Genomic DNA, 15,375 nt, shown 5'->3' with positions numbered 1-15,375 from the left:
GATGAAGTACCTTTATTTCTCTCTCCGTTGTTTTTCAATGCATTTCTTATCACTGCTCCAAGCAGCTGCTCTGCCTTTCTTCTCCTTCCCCAGTCAGGTTGGAGTACCTCTCCCAAGCTGCCCTGAAGACGGCAACGTCCTTGAAGGACAGAGAGATCTCCCTGAGGTGCCAGTCCCTTCTCAATTCAGAGCCAAACTTCCAGTCTCTGAAAGGAAACAAAGGTGAGAGGTCACATTTTAAAGTGGGGGGGACACACTAACACTCCCCCCACACACACACACAAGCAAAGTCACAATTTTTTTTGCGGTAGCCAAACTCCGAATTAGTTGATACACTGGCAACGCAATACTTCTCTTCAGACTTTTTTATTCTGCAAATTAAAAGGGAAAAACAGCAACCAAGAACATAACGTTTTGACGCACATATGTCAGGTTCCGTGTTCTATGTCCGCTGTTTAAAATCCACATATCCCAAACTCTCCCCAATCTAATCAAGCACCTGGTTAGCACAAAAGGGAGGGCAGAGAGGCAAAGATTGGAGACGCACAGCTATTTTTATTATTTATTAATTCGATTTCTATACCGTCCTTCCAAAAATGGCTCAAGGCGGTTTACACAGAGAAATAACAAATAAATAAGAGGGCTCCCTGTCCCCAAAGGGTTCACAACCTAAAAAGAAACATAAGATAGACACCAGCAACAGCCACTGGAGGGACTGTGCTGAGGGTGGGTAGGGCCAGTTACTCTCCCCCTGATAAATAAAGAGGCACATTAAAAGGTGCCTCTTTGCCACGTTACACACACACACATACACACACACACACAACACGTTGCAGGTCCAAAAAAACCCTGGTCAATGTGTCCACCTGAATGCTTATGCAACAGGAAACTGATATACCGAAAATCCAGTTCTTTGTCTGGGCCAATAATTGATGCCACACAGAGAAAAGTGAAAAGGATTTTACTTCTGCAGTAGCAAGGCAAGAGGGGCTACAAAGCCCAGATCAAATGCAAGTTCTACAGAGCTTCAAATAACTATTTATACATTTCTAAGTTCTTTGTTCTACATATCTATGACATAGCAGTATATCGTAAGAAGACACTATAGCAATTACATACATAGATCAATCTTCATATGCATCAAAACATCAAGCAATTGACACAGCACTGACATACAACAGTCTCCAGAACTCTGTAATTCACAGTTTGTCCTGCCCCTTTAGTTCAGTTCTTTGGCCTTATCTCGCCCAAGTGTCAACTGTAAACTTCTGTAGCTGGGGGGCATGCTTAGGAACAGAGCTTCCAGCTTCTGACTTTCTGTAAATTGTTCCCCTGCCTCTTTAAATTGAAAAAAGAAATCTCCCCAAAATCCCACAAAAGTAGAAAAACAGTTCCCATCTTTATACTGAAGATCCTGCATTTTCTTTCTCAAGTTAAAGCTGTATGCCCACCCCTTCTTCGTATGCAAGGAATCTAGCTTGCTTAGCATTTCCTTTGAGGTTCCAAGATCACATATAGTGTAAAGGAAATTTTTACTCACAGAAGCTGCGATCAAAGCTCCAGCTTGAGCATCTTTGTGCAACCATTTCTCTTTGGAAGTTTTCTCAGCAGTTGTGGTTCCATCTGTGGGGGGGTTCTCTTCAGTAACATTTTGGAGTCCTTCTGCTTTCAGTGCAATCCTGAATCGAGTTTTCCATTCCAAATAGTTGTCTGCATTCAGGATAGTCAGCCTGAGTTTTCCCTCTAGGTATGTAGCCATCCTTGCTGGCTCCAAAAGGCAGTTGCTGTAGATTAGCAATTCAAAGTGTCCACGCTAGATCTCACTGGAACAAACCTAACTCTCTTTTTGCAGTACACGCAGCTCAAAATACTGGGCTCCCATAACCTGTTGGAAATTCTCTGTGGTGAGAGAATTCCTTTCTCATTATAGCAGAGTGCACAGAGGCACAACACAGTGGATTTAGTTAGGCATGCGTGTGTGCTGAGAGTAAAGTAACTTGGAGCCAATTCATAGTTTCAAATCAATATAAAAGGCATTTATTAAGGAACTCCATTCTAGATAGGAAAGTGAGGATTTAGGATCTCTCATCTATCTAGCTAGCTGGATGCAGATGGATTCTGCATCCTCTCTGCATATATGGTGCAGGGAGAGAGGCTTGCCATTTTGCAAGGTAGAAAGGCAGGTAGGGAAGAGAGAGAGGAAGGAAGTTGAATCCCTAAGAGTAGCAATCTACATTTCAAAGGGATAGCATCAGAGCAGTGCAGAAGGGATGACCAATGTCTTGACTCTCTAGCCCTCTGACTTACTAGTCTGTCCTCCACTGTGTGAGACAAAGAGACAGCACAAAGTCCTTAAACTGCCAACAGCTGTGTCTTATTCTGCCTAGTTAGGAAGCTGCCATATACTGAGTTAGACCCTTGGACCATGTAGCTCAGGATTGTCTTCACAGACTGGCAGCGGCTTCTCCAAGGTTGCAGGCAAGAGTCTCTCTCAGGCCTATCCTGGGAGGAAACTTGGAACCTTCTACATGCAAGCAATGCTCTTCCCAGAGTGGCCCCATTATCCCCTGAGGGGGAATATCTTCCAGTGCTCACACTTCTAGTCTCCCATTCAAATGCAAACCAGGGAGGACCATGCTTAGCAAAGGGGACAAGTCGTGCTCACTACCACCAGACCAGCTCTCCTCCAATACTGCCCATATATTGGACTTGCCCTCTCATGCTGGGCCAGTCCCCTGGGGAGACCATGGGGCTGTGAGGGCGCTGGTCAACCCTAGGACTGCAAGTTCACAAGTTGAGCCACCAGCCCTATTACTTATTGGCCTTATCCAGCTCTACCCACAACAAAACTGGAAGGAGGTGCTGGATTACTGCCCATGGAGTTCAGGCTGGCCCTGATCCAGAACAGTTGCCTCCCCCTCCTCCCGAGCAGGCCCACTGCGTGGTGGTGGGGAACCCTGAACAGCCAGGAGGGCATCTGATTGCCCCCAATGCTGGAGTTTGTTTGAGTCTGGCTGGGGCTGCCCTACAGAAAAGAGGACAGCTCTCCTGTACCGAGAAGAGATGCCCAGAAGTGTGAATTTCTGCAAGCTGCACCTGCTGATATTGTTGTTTCTCTGCATCTGTCAAAGATACATGAAGGGCCCAAAGGGCCCTGGCATGATATCACCTCTGCCCCGGGGTCCCAAGAGCGACGAAGGGAGCTCTGGAAACAGGACAGAAGGCTCGCTGGGGGGCACCAGGGCTCCTCCAAGGGGACAGCTGAAGGAGGGGGGATCTAGGGGGCTTTTGTGGGCAGGTTAACGCTTACACATTCACACGTGCTGAATTCAAGAGCACGGTGGCCACCATTTGCCATCAGTTCGACAGTTTCTTCCAGTACCACTGAGTCTGACCCCTGGTCCATCTGTCTCAGCATGGCCTACCCTGACTGGCAGCGGCTCTCCAAGGTTACTGGCAGGAATCTTTTCCAGTTCTCCCTGCCAGGGATTCAGAATGGGGCCTGGGGCCTGATCCAGCAGGGCTGTGCTTATGTTCTCTTGTTCTGTCCTAGTGCTCCTGCATTCCTTCCAAATGGGGGGGGCTGTATTCTAGGGGCCCCACCTGGAATGTGATGGGTACAAGATGGGAAACAGAGGGGAGCGGGGGAGAGAAAAGGGGTGCAAAAACGATCAGGTGTGTTCTGGTTTTTCAGAGAGGAGCGCGATTTGCTGCAGGAGCAACAAATGGAGAAGACAAAGCAGGAAGAGAGAAGGCAGAGGTTTCAAGAGGAAGAACAAAAGAGGTGAGAGATCCCAACCCCTCCCTCTCCCTTGCAGCTGCCAGGACTCTTGTCTCCAGACCCGTTTAACCATTACGCTAGGTACTCCACAGAGGGGGAGCCCAGCTAAACTGCGAGCCATTTCTGGTGCAGTTGGCTGAGGGTCCCTTGGGGAGGGCTGCTGAGACCTGTTTTAAGGGGAACGCATAAAGAATCATCGTATCGTTTCGTATCGGGATTGCAGGCAACAGGAGGGCCGGTTCCTGCAGCTTTTGGAAGAGGCAAAGAGGAAATTCGAAATGCAGACGGCGCGCCTGGAAGAACAGCTATCCCAGGTATCCACCTCCAAAGGCTGGGCCAAGGAAGTGAGAGGGGCTCAGGAGGGTTCATGGGAGCCAGTGTCGGTCTGAAGTCAGCCCCTTCTGCTGCCTAGCCATGAACAGGACTAAACATCCCTCTCTGGCATCCCTTGTGGGGGGGATATTACAGAGCAGCACCAGGGGTTGTGAGCTAGATGGATCGCAATGGAGAGCTGAGATAGATGGATCACAAATCCCATAGTGCAACAGGGATGGACCCCTTTAGATTGCTCAGGAACAGTCCCGCTGGATCAGGCCCAAGTCCCATCTAGTCCAGCCAGTGATGTAGTTGCCAGAAGTGCAGAAGGCGGGCTCCATGACAGCCCCTATGGCCAGAGAAGCAGAGAAGTATCAGTGCCCCATCCCTCTTTGGAACAACACCCCACTCTCAGGAAAGCCCTATTCAGACATTGTACGAGTGGCAAACGTAACATGTGAATAGGGCTGGTCTGTTGCCTATCTGCAGCCCTGATCACTGGCCAAAATGCTGCAGTTCAGCTCAGTGGTGGATTCATAATTTGTCATCTCTTAGGCATGACTCAGACATTTCCACACCAAGATCAGATGGTATATTGTATTTTATTCTACTGATTATTATTTTTTTGCATCCAGTGCAGTCAATCACTTGTGGGGGCTTCTCTCTCCAAATCAGGAATGGCAGTTCTGCTATGAAATGCAAGCCAAAGCCGACGAGCAGATCCGTGGACTGCAGGCTGAAATCAGCAGGCCAATGGGGCCAAAGATGGTAATATAATAATAAAAAGGATTTAAATGATGTTAAGTGAAAAATCCTCTACTCTAGACAAACACCCAAGGGTCCTGTGTTAGAGACAAAGCGGTTCTCTGCTGGGATGTCTGGACCCACATGCTTGTGGAATTTCACGTCAAGGGGACCCATTTGTGGGTTTCTATACGACAAAAATGTTTGTTTTATACTTGTGTGACTGGTGTGGTTCCCTCTGAAGTGGGGATCCTTCTCTCAATGTTGGGTCCCCAGAATATCATTGGGAGTGCAAAATCGACCAAAAGATTCCTGGGAAAGAAAGTCCTGCAAGCTTTCTTGGAGGTTTGGGAAGGAGCTCTGTTAAGAGAGATGTGACCTCCCCACCCAGAATTGCTGTTCCCTGGGAAGAGGGAAAGACTATTACATTCTTCAGGTCTCGAGGGAAGATGTGCCCTTGCTGGTGACCCGGGCTCATCTCTGCACGCTTCCCAAAGATGGGGGCTTCATGTTCCCAGGACTGTGGGCTTGGTTTTTCCTTTCCTTAAAAAAAAAAATCTTTTTCATACACTCTGATTTAATAAAGCTACATTTCCTGAGAAACGCAGTGCCAATGAAGGAGGACGTTATTAGGGAGGAGAATGGTCGCAAGGAAGCTGGCCTTTGTGTCTGCGAAAATAAATAACTCTAACCACATCGGCACATTCCAGAGGGATGTCCAAGCTAGTCTATTGTAATCAGGACAAGAATCATGGGGACCCCTCTATTATGGCATAAGCTGTGGCCCACAGAAATCTGTGCCACAGACAATGTGTTTGTCTTTATGATGCCCCAGGTCTCTGTGTTAGGAGTCTTTATGTCCAACTGTGCAAATTGATTACAATTATAACTTATTCTTCCTACACGGAGCACAGAATAATTTTTATAGCATTCCCAAGCACCTAACGGGACCCAGGCCTGCTTAGCGTAAATAGCAACGTCTTGTCCTAGGACATTTAGAGCATTCTCTGGGTCTGTGAACTTACTGGGGGCAGAAAAACAGCTTTGGGGCAGGGAGGGAAGCAACTTGATCCTGTGTTGTGGGGCCTAGGGGGTTACCCCCCACCCCATTCAGAGATCTCATGGCTCACCCACATTTCACAGAAGTCTGCTTTCTCTTGCAGCCTGCTTACGAGGCCTTCTCTGCCAGAAGGTAAGATGCTCTGAATAGCAGTGGCACCATTCCATAGTCCAGAGCCAAACTGTAGCATGTTAGGGGTCAAAAGGCATCCTGGCCCAGGGGCGTAACTACTATTAGGCAAGGGGAGGTGGCTGCTTGGGGCCCCCCATGCCTCGAGGGCCCCCCCAGAGGCAATTCACATGTGAAGTGTGTGTATGTGTATCAGCGAGGGGCCCATTTTAAAATTTTTTCTCTGGGCCCACTCCAGCCATTTTACGCCCCTGTCCTGGCCTATATCTAGGAGCAGAGAGATCCCTCTGCTTCCCAGCAGCACCGGTTCACCAGCCCTCTAGCGTAACAGGATTTGAGAATCGGGAGGGGCCCCAGAGGTGTTCTGGTCCACCACCACCCCTGATCAGTGCAGGAAACTCCTATGGTATTCCTGACAGATGGGAGACCCTTCCCAGCCTCGGTTTGGAAGCCCTCAATTAAGGAGAGGCTGGTATTGCATGGGGCAGGCTGTTCCACTGGCCAACAGCTCTCAAGGTCAGGAAATGCCTTCTAACACCGAGCCTAAACCTGTGCCCCTCACTTCTCCATTGTAGCCTGCTAGCCCCTGCTCCTTCGCCACAGTCCAGGATGCCGTCTCAGACCTCACAACCCCCTTTCCCCTTGGCAGAAGAAACAGGTAAGTAAACACTACTTGGTTTTGAACTGGCAATTCTCCTGTCTGCTAATTACCTGGTCACTAGGGAAGAATGGCGTTTGCCTCTCTCAAACAGGACTGGCAGAACCCATATAGGTCATGGGTTTCTCAGCTTGGATCCTCAGATGTTGGACTACAATTCCCATCATCCCTGGCCACAATGGATTTATAGCAGGGGGTAATGGATGTCAGTCTCCCAAAAATCTGGTACCTAAGGTTGGGAGCCCCAATACAGGTTGTACATGTATCTCCAGTAGAAGATCAGTAACACATTGAATTCTGAAATTCAGGGGATATCATCACTGATTGTAATTGGGCTTATAATAACTCCTTAAGGAATTCCCACCCATCTTGGCCTCCTTTTCCTGTTACATTATGATAATTATTACAAATATTTATATATGGCTTTTCAACAACAAAAAATTCTCAAAGTGGTTTACAGGAATACAACCTGGCACTTCTCGGAGCTTATTAAAACCAGTAACTAACATTTGCAAAGCTGTATCCTCCATAAGGTCCCCTAATCCAGTTTTGCATTTTGACTTTTCACTATGGCTGCAGGTAACGGGCACCAGACAAATGACAGAGAAAGTAAAACAGCTAGAGCTGTCACACTTGACCTGCTGAAACAGATGATGGAGGCTGCCAGTGCAAGTAAGATGTTTTCTGAAGTCCAAACGCTGTGATCTGTGGAACTCCTTGTCACTGAATGCTTCCAAAAAATAAGAAGTTAAAATTAAACTTTTAAAAATAAGCCAAAGAAGAGATAGACGTTAACAGCCACTGGCAAGATGAACTGTGTAGAAATTAAATTTAAACATATACTTCTGAGGCACGGCCAGTACCCCACCCCACCCCACCCCAGTGAGATTTGTTCTTGGGTCTCCGATTTGCCCACTTGACCCACAAAGACAGACAGATCCAAAACTTAAAACCTCCACAGAGTCCTTTAGAACTGCTGAGGCACTGCATTTAGGCAGTCAGATGGAAGAGAAATTAAAACAATAGAGCCACAAGGCTTGTAATATGGTGCTATTTGCCCCATAAAAATCCAGCAACACCTGACCACATGGACAAAATCTGATATATGCCTCATTGAAAGCCCCATTCAGGCAAAACCTCTCTGCAGCTATCCCTTAGACTATCACTTATCAATCCAGAATTTTGACTCGAGGCACAAATGGCCAGGCTAAAACTATCATACTTTGGAGAATTATGCAAAAACTCAGCTCCCTTGAGAAGTCCATCATGCTGGGAAAAGTTGAAAGAAGGAGAAGAGGATGACCAGCAGCAAGGTGGATGGACTCAATTACAACAGCAATGAATGCACCACTGAGAGTCAAAACTGAAGACAGATCATCCTGGAGATAATCTATCTATGCGGTCGCTAAGAGTCGACACCGAATTGACAGCACTTAATCAAATATTGGCCCTTGATTTAAAACACCTTCTGCTATATACATTCTCTATTTAATTATAACCATGATTTAGGAGGAAAAAAACAAATATATAACAACCATGATTTAAGAGGAAAAAAACCCTCAAATTAGTTGCTTACCGATAACTTGCATGACCGCAGCAATCCTGGACAGAAGCAGCTGGCCTGTGTTGCTCCTGAGGGCAGAACTACAAACAAAGGGCTGAAATAGCACGGAAGCCAATTTAAGCTAGACATTAGGAGGGATTTCCTAAGGCTGTGGGACAGTGGAACCATCTGCCTCATGCAGTGGCAGGCACTCCTTCGTGGGAGGTTTTCAAGCAGTGGCAAGACCTGGATGGCCACCTGCCAGGGAAGCTGTAACAGATGCCTAGTGAGAAGACCTCCAAGTTCCCTTTCAGTTCTAAAATTCTATTATTCTGTGAATTGCCCCTTAATCAATGGGTTCCTGTTTCTCTGCCAAGTTCCCTCTTTGCATTTAGAGCACTTGATCATTTTTGCCATGTATGTTTTTCTGGAGTAATAGTGTCATCTTCTGGCCAGAGGTATATTTGTCTGAGAACAAACTACCCAACCACGTCAGTGTAAAGGCTTAGCGGAGTACCCTATTTACCTGAATCCAAGACTAGCTGCCCCACCCACCCCCAGCTTTATGATGTTAGAAATCAAGGGTTCATCTTAAGTTCAGAGTAGTCTTCTATTCAGGTAGGTATAGTAAGTGATTCATTATTAGCAGATGATGTAGCCACTAGCATGAAGGTCTTTCCAAAAGGCAGCAATGTCTTTTAGCCAAAATAGCTAGATTGAGCCTGGGGCAGTATACCTCACTGTGCCAGGTTCCTGTGCCAGGAGAAATAAGGGGCTAGCCCTCACTATCATGACCTGCTTGTGGAGAGTCTGCACGCAATTTCAAGGCAATTCTTACGCCTTTGCTAATAAGTTACTCCTGACTGGAAGTGAAGCTGGTTGAACCAGTTCCATTGTACTAACTTGCTTGTACAATATAGCACAAGATAGCTACATTATGATGCCCAGTTTCAATCAGGAGAGGCAGCACCTTGAGATAGCAACTGAAATGTGACTGTGTCCTCTTTAGTGGTTAATGGATCTAACGCAGAGGAACAAGAACACTTAGATGCAGCCACAATGGAGCACCTTTGGAACTACCATAAAGATCATAAAAATGCAAAGGTATTGTAAAGCCTTCTCTCCCTACTTCTTTTTCACGGCCTGCATGGGCCAAGGGAAACATCATGATTTTGGGGAGAAAAACACTAAGCCAAGAATCTGTACATGGTGGCGGCCTCATTTTTTTTTACACCCACAAACATCTGTTCTTTTTAAAAGGGCTTCACAAATACAAAATCAGGCACATATCCCATATATACATCTAACATCCATAATTTCCAAGTGGGTTTTATTTATTTTTTACATTTGGTTGCTCACTCCAAAAGCCACATTTCCCCACACTTCTGAGGTCACAGAATGGTTTAGAAAATGAAAATCACTCTCTCAGCAGCTCAGTTACTTTTAATTACCCTTCAGAGTAGCGCCAGTGTTTGCGATGGAGGGCCTGGCCCTCTGTAAAGGCAGTCCCCAATATGTATCATTCTACTTTAGGTCCCCTTTCCTTTTCACAAGGCTTGTGGCAACTAGGGACATCAACTGGCCATCTAAGATATTGCATCCCTATCACTCCAAACAGTTAATAACACAGCCATTCATCACGGAAAACAAAAATCCAATACCCCTAACACTTCTTGGTCCATCCGTCCTGAGTTTTATCCACCTATTCCTCAAGGCCTTGCTTCCAACAGTTGCTCTGCTGAACTGCATTCCAAGAACCCCATGGCATATATCAGCTATTATTAAAGGACCTCCCTTGGTCTCAGCTTGCTTTCCTTTTCCTACAGATTGAAATGTTTGGCTATGAAATTCAAGAAGAAATAGAAGACATGCCAGAGCCCAGAAAGAAAGGAGTGAGGAAGAAGTTCGAGTGGATACTCAGAAGAGGAGCAGAAGCTCGTTACAAGGCCCAGCTAGCAGCCAGAGGGAGGTATTGGCCAGAACCTATGCCCTACATGGGGGCATCCTGATTGCCGGAGAAACATTCACACAGCCACCCACTTATATATAACTCATGACAAATCTATTGCTTTGGATGGATAGGAACAGAGCCAACTGAGCCTAGCCTCTGGCTGCTGAAGGGAATAGGCCAGTTCAGACCATGGCCCTTTCAAACAAATGGGCTAAGTTCACCCCAAAAGTGCCCCTCAGCATATGCTAACTACTCATATTTAGTGCCTAGGCATCTCAATGAGAGCCACTGAGCTGGTCCAAAGCCAGCCAAGTTACTTTGAGGAATACTGTAAACTTTGAAATCATGAAGATACATCTAGCAATGCAATCAGGGACCTAGATGCCAACTTCAAACCACAATCACTTCCATTGTAAGGAGTGGCAGAAGGGTGGTTTTAACTGTGCTTGAAAGCCTTTCCCTTTCTGGGATCCATCCCCCATTTAGACCAGTATATTATTCTTGGCCATGAGGGCTCCAAGGCACTATGAAAGACTAGGCCCTAGAAGGATACCCTCCTAGACAGAAAGGGAGGACCAATTTTTGCTGTTCCTTTTCACCAGCTTTGTCCCAGTCAATTTCAGTGAGATAACCCTACAAAAAATGAACAGGCAGCTGTAAAAGCCAGGGACTGCTGTACTGTTGAAGTAGTTACCCTTCTGTCACCACCACCACCCCCTTTAAGGTTTGTGTACACAACACTCCTTCCAAATGGAGTTGTGGCCCAAACATAAACCATTACTTGACAGTCGATTTTCAGTTAAGCTGGTATGATCCACAATGGCAGCCCAGCTAATGATTGCTGTACCTTTGGGAAGGACGCTTTGGCTTCAGTGCAAGCCAGCGTGTAGTGGCTAGAGTGCTGGACTAGGACCGGGGAGACCCGAGTTCAAATCCCCATTCAGCCATGAGACTTGCTAGGTGACTCTGGGCTAGTCACTTCTCTCTCAGCCTAACCTACTTCACAGGGTTGTTGTGAGGAGAAACTCAAGTATGTAGTACACCACTCTGGGCTCCTTGGAGGAGCAGGATATAAATGTAAAAAATAAAATAAAATAATAAATAAATGGCTACATCAACCCACTCTATAGAACTGATCATATGATGTGAGCAAGCCAGAAGTCTTCTAACCCAACATCTGGGAATACAGCTCCCATCATCCCGAGCACAAAAGCCATTGTGCTGTGGATCATGGGTATTGTGTACCCAGATGTTGGATTGCAAGTCACTATCATTACACACCATTGTAAAGTTGGACATCCCCAAGTGCTTCAAGAGTTGCCTTTATCTGTATTTTCTCAGCTATTGAATTTTATTTTGCTGTGGCAATATTGCTTATCTGTGGAGATACAAGACTGGGTATTACTGACATCTAACTGAGTTTTGTTCTACAGTGTGTAGAAAACTTAATCCCTACCTCTTCAATCCTCATGCCATATAGCAAGTTCTGTGTATGTCACACAACTTGGCCTATGTAATTAAAAATAGCACGGCTAGTTCTCATTTAAGGTATTCAGTCATGCCAAGGATTAGAAGCTATTGCCCAACTAGTGGTTAAGCACGGAGTAATTTGAAGTACTTTGTGAAATCTATTTTTTTTAGAGGCATTTACAGCTGTGTTGCTTTTACTTGTGGATTTGGATTTCAACATAGTTTACACCCTGTGTTTTGGAATTTCAGAAACGCTTAAATAGGCTTTAATTCTTTTTCACCCTTTTCTAGCAGCTTTAACACCTCTGTGCCCTAACAGAATGTTGTTTAAACAAGGCTATATATTACTTTGGTTTCTTACCCAGAATATACTTTGTTATACCTTGAAAAACTTGGAAATCTCCTAACAGGAAAGTGTTCTGGAGCACCAAATAGATGGAGAATGGACAAAACCCAGAATAAAAATTTATTATTCAGGAGTACTGTGAAGTAATGTGCAACAGAAAACTTTATTAGCATTTACACAAACAGTCCAGCAGTTACTGAAACTTGCATTTACCTTACAACATTAAACTGCTACAGTGCAACAAATACTATTGGCAACTTGCAAACAGAATCTGTAACATCTAACAGCCACCTCTCAGGCGCAGGACCAAGTGCAGAGTGGACTCTTTCTGGATGTTGTAGTCAGAGAGGGTGCGGCCATCTTCCAGCTGCTTGCCGGCAAAGATCAGCCTCTGCTGGTCGGGGGGAATGCCCTCTTTGTCCTGGATCTTAGCCTTCACGTTCTCAATGGTGTCGCTGGGCTCCACCTCCAGGGTGATGGTCTTGCCAGTCAGGGTCTTCACAAAGATCTGCATGCCTCCCCTCAGACGCAGCACAAGATGGAGGGTGGACTCTTTCTGGATGTTGTAGTCGGAGAGGGTGCGGCCATCTTCCAACTGCTTGCCGGCAAAGATCAGCCTCTGCTGGTCGGGGGGAATGCCCTCTTTGTCCTGGATCTTAGCCTTCACGTTCTCAATGGTGTCGCTGGGCTCCACCTCCAGGGTGATGGTCTTGCCAGTCAGGGTCTTCACAAAGATCTGCATGCCTCCCCTCAGACGCAGCACAAGATGGAGGGTGGACTCTTTCTGGATGTTGTAGTCGGAGAGGGTGCGGCCATCTTCCAGCTGCTTGCCGGCAAAGATCAGCCTCTGCTGGTCGGGGGGAATGCCCTCTTTGTCCTGGATCTTAGCCTTCACGTTCTCAATGGTGTCGCTGGGCTCCACCTCCAGGGTGATGGTCTTGCCAGTCAGGGTCTTCACAAAGATCTGCATTTTTTATCTGCAACAACACAGCAAAATCAAGACCCCCCTATGAGATTCAGGACTCCTTTCCCTTCCAGCAATGTAGGCTGAACCCAGTAATGCTACACTGAGAAACACATTCAATACTTAAATATCTTGCCACACCCCCACTGGATCACAGTTTTGCTCTCACTTTGCTCAACGCACCTTCCAACTGAGAAAGCACACACCCCCCCCCCCCCACACACAGTGCAGTCAGCCACCGAGACAAAGTCAACAACTGCATGGGGTGGGGTAGCTGAATCAAGGGAATGCTACCCTTCCATGGATTATGGAGTAGAAAACCCTGCCTTGCTTAAGGCTCATTCAAACAAATCTCTCCTAATTGAACATGCCAATCCACAATGACAGCACTGCAAAATCATATATTGGGTGCTCTCAAATGCAACTCTATTCCATTCTGACCCCAACCGGAGACTTGGCAGATGAAACTGACGTAGTTGGCCAGCTGCCACTGGGGCGGACTCTCTTCAGCACAGGACAAGATGGCAGCTGTACAGGACATGAAGGGAGCTGCCATCCTGTCCTGTGCTGAAGAGAGACTGCCTCAATAGCAGCTGGGCTTCTCTTTGAGAGACCAACTGCGTCAGCTGCCAAGTCTCCAGCTGGGGTCAGAAAGGAATAGAGCTCCATTTGAGAGCACCCAATAGATAACTTTGCAGTGCTGTTGTTGCGGATTGGCACGCTGTACATGCATCACACATCCAGGAGAGCAGCTTCCACAAAATTAAGCCCACCCCAGCCTCCAATCCACGCTTCTAGATTTTAACTTAAATTTAATTTTTACACGTATATCCTGCTCTTCCTCCAAGGAGTCCAGAACTGCATACGTGGTTATAACTGCTCTCACAACAACCCTCTTGTAGTAGCTTAGGCTGAAAGATACAGTGACTGGCCCAGAAACACCCAGTGAGTTTCATGGTTAAATGGGGATTTGAATGCCATTCCCCCCAGATCTGGTCCAACACCCTAATCTCTGTGCCACACTGACTCCTCTATAGGGAACCCTACAGGTGACCCAACCCAAAGACAGCACCTCCTCTCCTCCCCACCGCCAGAGTGTCTCCAGACTGCCTAGGCGGGTGTGGGCAGCAGAGCCAGGCACAAGAGCACCCATCCCCGAAGCCTCCACCCTCCTTTGTCCTCCGCCCATGGCCCCTTCCCCCGTTTATTTGTTGCTCCTCTCCCACCGCCAACAAGCCATCGGTTTAGGGCAAGCCTGCTTCACATAGCCCTGCCACCCCACCCGCTGTTTCTGGACTACAACTCCCATAATCCCCCACCACAGGGGCCCATAGCCAGGGGTTGTAGGCTCACACCCGCAGCGAAGGCCTAAATTGAGCAGCCCTGGTCTAGGGTTTTTTAACCCCTTTCCTCGCCATCCTCTTTTTACCTGAGGGGCGCCAGGAGCGCCGCGCTGTCTCAGCCACATCCGTCACGCAGCCACCCCATCCCTTCTCTGGGGTGTGTTTCCCGTGGCCCCCATAGCCCACCAAGGCCTCCCCCCTCCTCGCCACAATGGGCGACAGTGACGCCGCCACAGGGCCCCCACATTGAGAAAAAATTAGGCTGCAGTTTTATGCTATTTTACAGGCGCATCCCCTCTAGCTTACCTCGCCGGTTGAGCACCCCAAAGAGAAACCGAAAAGTTATCGCTCGCCTCTTGCACCCAAAGATCCTCTCACGGCGGCAGTTCACATCTATCTGCTGCAGCGGCGCCGCCCACTGCTATTTATAGGGTTCGGTCACTCGTCGCCCCTCCCAGGATACATGCTCAAGTGACCTTCCGCCAAAAGAAAATAGCCCCTCAGCCGAATGGTTAAGAGATCCTTTCTCGCCCGCCAGTATATTTATCCTCACGGCTTGTCTGTTCAGGGAACAAATATAGGCGAGGTGGTTTGTATTGGGCCCAATACGAGCAAAACTATTGTATTGTTCTTGATGGGCGGAGGGATATCTGGAACGGATCCGGTCATGGCGAGGTTTCGAGGAAGCGGGACTAATCAAGGCTCGGTCGCCGGGAAAACGGACGCCGGTTGGTTCACGGGTGAGGCGATCAGTGGGAAAACTGGAATAATCTGGAGGGCGGGGGACTGACGGCAATGAGCTGGTCGCTGCTGATGTGGCGAGTGAGGTCATTCTTGTTGCTAAGGCCCGCCGCCCCAGAGAAGCAGATTTCGAGAAGCGGGTGAGGGGGGAAAGAAGGATAGCAGGGTCGCTCTGCGCATGCGGTGAAGGGGGAGGGGGTAAACTGGCGCGCGACCCAGGACGGGGCTTCCCTTGGGGAAATGGCGGGAAACGTTCTCCTGAGGCGATCCTTACAGCAGTTGGCTGTCAAATTCGCCTCAATGTTAAAATTCACGTCAGTCAAAATGTGG

The 15,375-nt window shown here is 47.5% G+C and overlaps 1 protein-coding gene and 1 long non-coding RNA gene across 2 annotated transcripts; one reads left to right on the top strand and one right to left on the bottom strand.

The window, feature by feature from the left end:
- The first annotated feature begins 3,743 nt into the window (after nt 1-3,743).
- LOC128335997 (uncharacterized) lies at nt 3,744-4,810 on the top strand. Its single transcript, XR_008311804.1, has 3 exons — nt 3,744-3,784; nt 4,005-4,095; nt 4,772-4,810. It is a non-coding gene; the product is annotated as an uncharacterized LOC128335997 (long non-coding RNA).
- A 7,293-nt stretch (nt 4,811-12,103) lies between these two features.
- On the bottom strand, nt 12,104-14,768 carry UBB (ubiquitin B). The gene is made up of 2 exons (XM_053274850.1): nt 14,611-14,768; nt 12,104-12,974 (listed from the first exon to the last, which is right to left on the bottom strand). Exon 2 carries the CDS (start codon nt 12,965-12,967, stop codon nt 12,278-12,280), a length of 690 nt encoding a protein of 229 aa, XP_053130825.1. The 5' UTR covers nt 12,968-12,974; nt 14,611-14,768; the 3' UTR covers nt 12,104-12,277.
- Between the last annotated feature and the right edge of the window lie 607 nt (nt 14,769-15,375).

This window comes from Hemicordylus capensis, chromosome 12 (genome assembly GCF_027244095.1).
Source record: "Hemicordylus capensis ecotype Gifberg chromosome 12, rHemCap1.1.pri, whole genome shotgun sequence".
Classification (NCBI taxonomy): Eukaryota; Metazoa; Chordata; class Lepidosauria; order Squamata; family Cordylidae; genus Hemicordylus; species Hemicordylus capensis.
The sequence above is the reverse complement of the archived record's forward strand: the minus strand, read 5'-3'. Positions and strand labels throughout refer to the sequence as shown.

Coding starts and splice junctions, on each gene's coding strand:
- UBB (XM_053274850.1), bottom strand. CDS start 12,967: ATGCAGATCTTTGTGAAGACCCTGACTGGCAAGACCATCACCCTGGAG.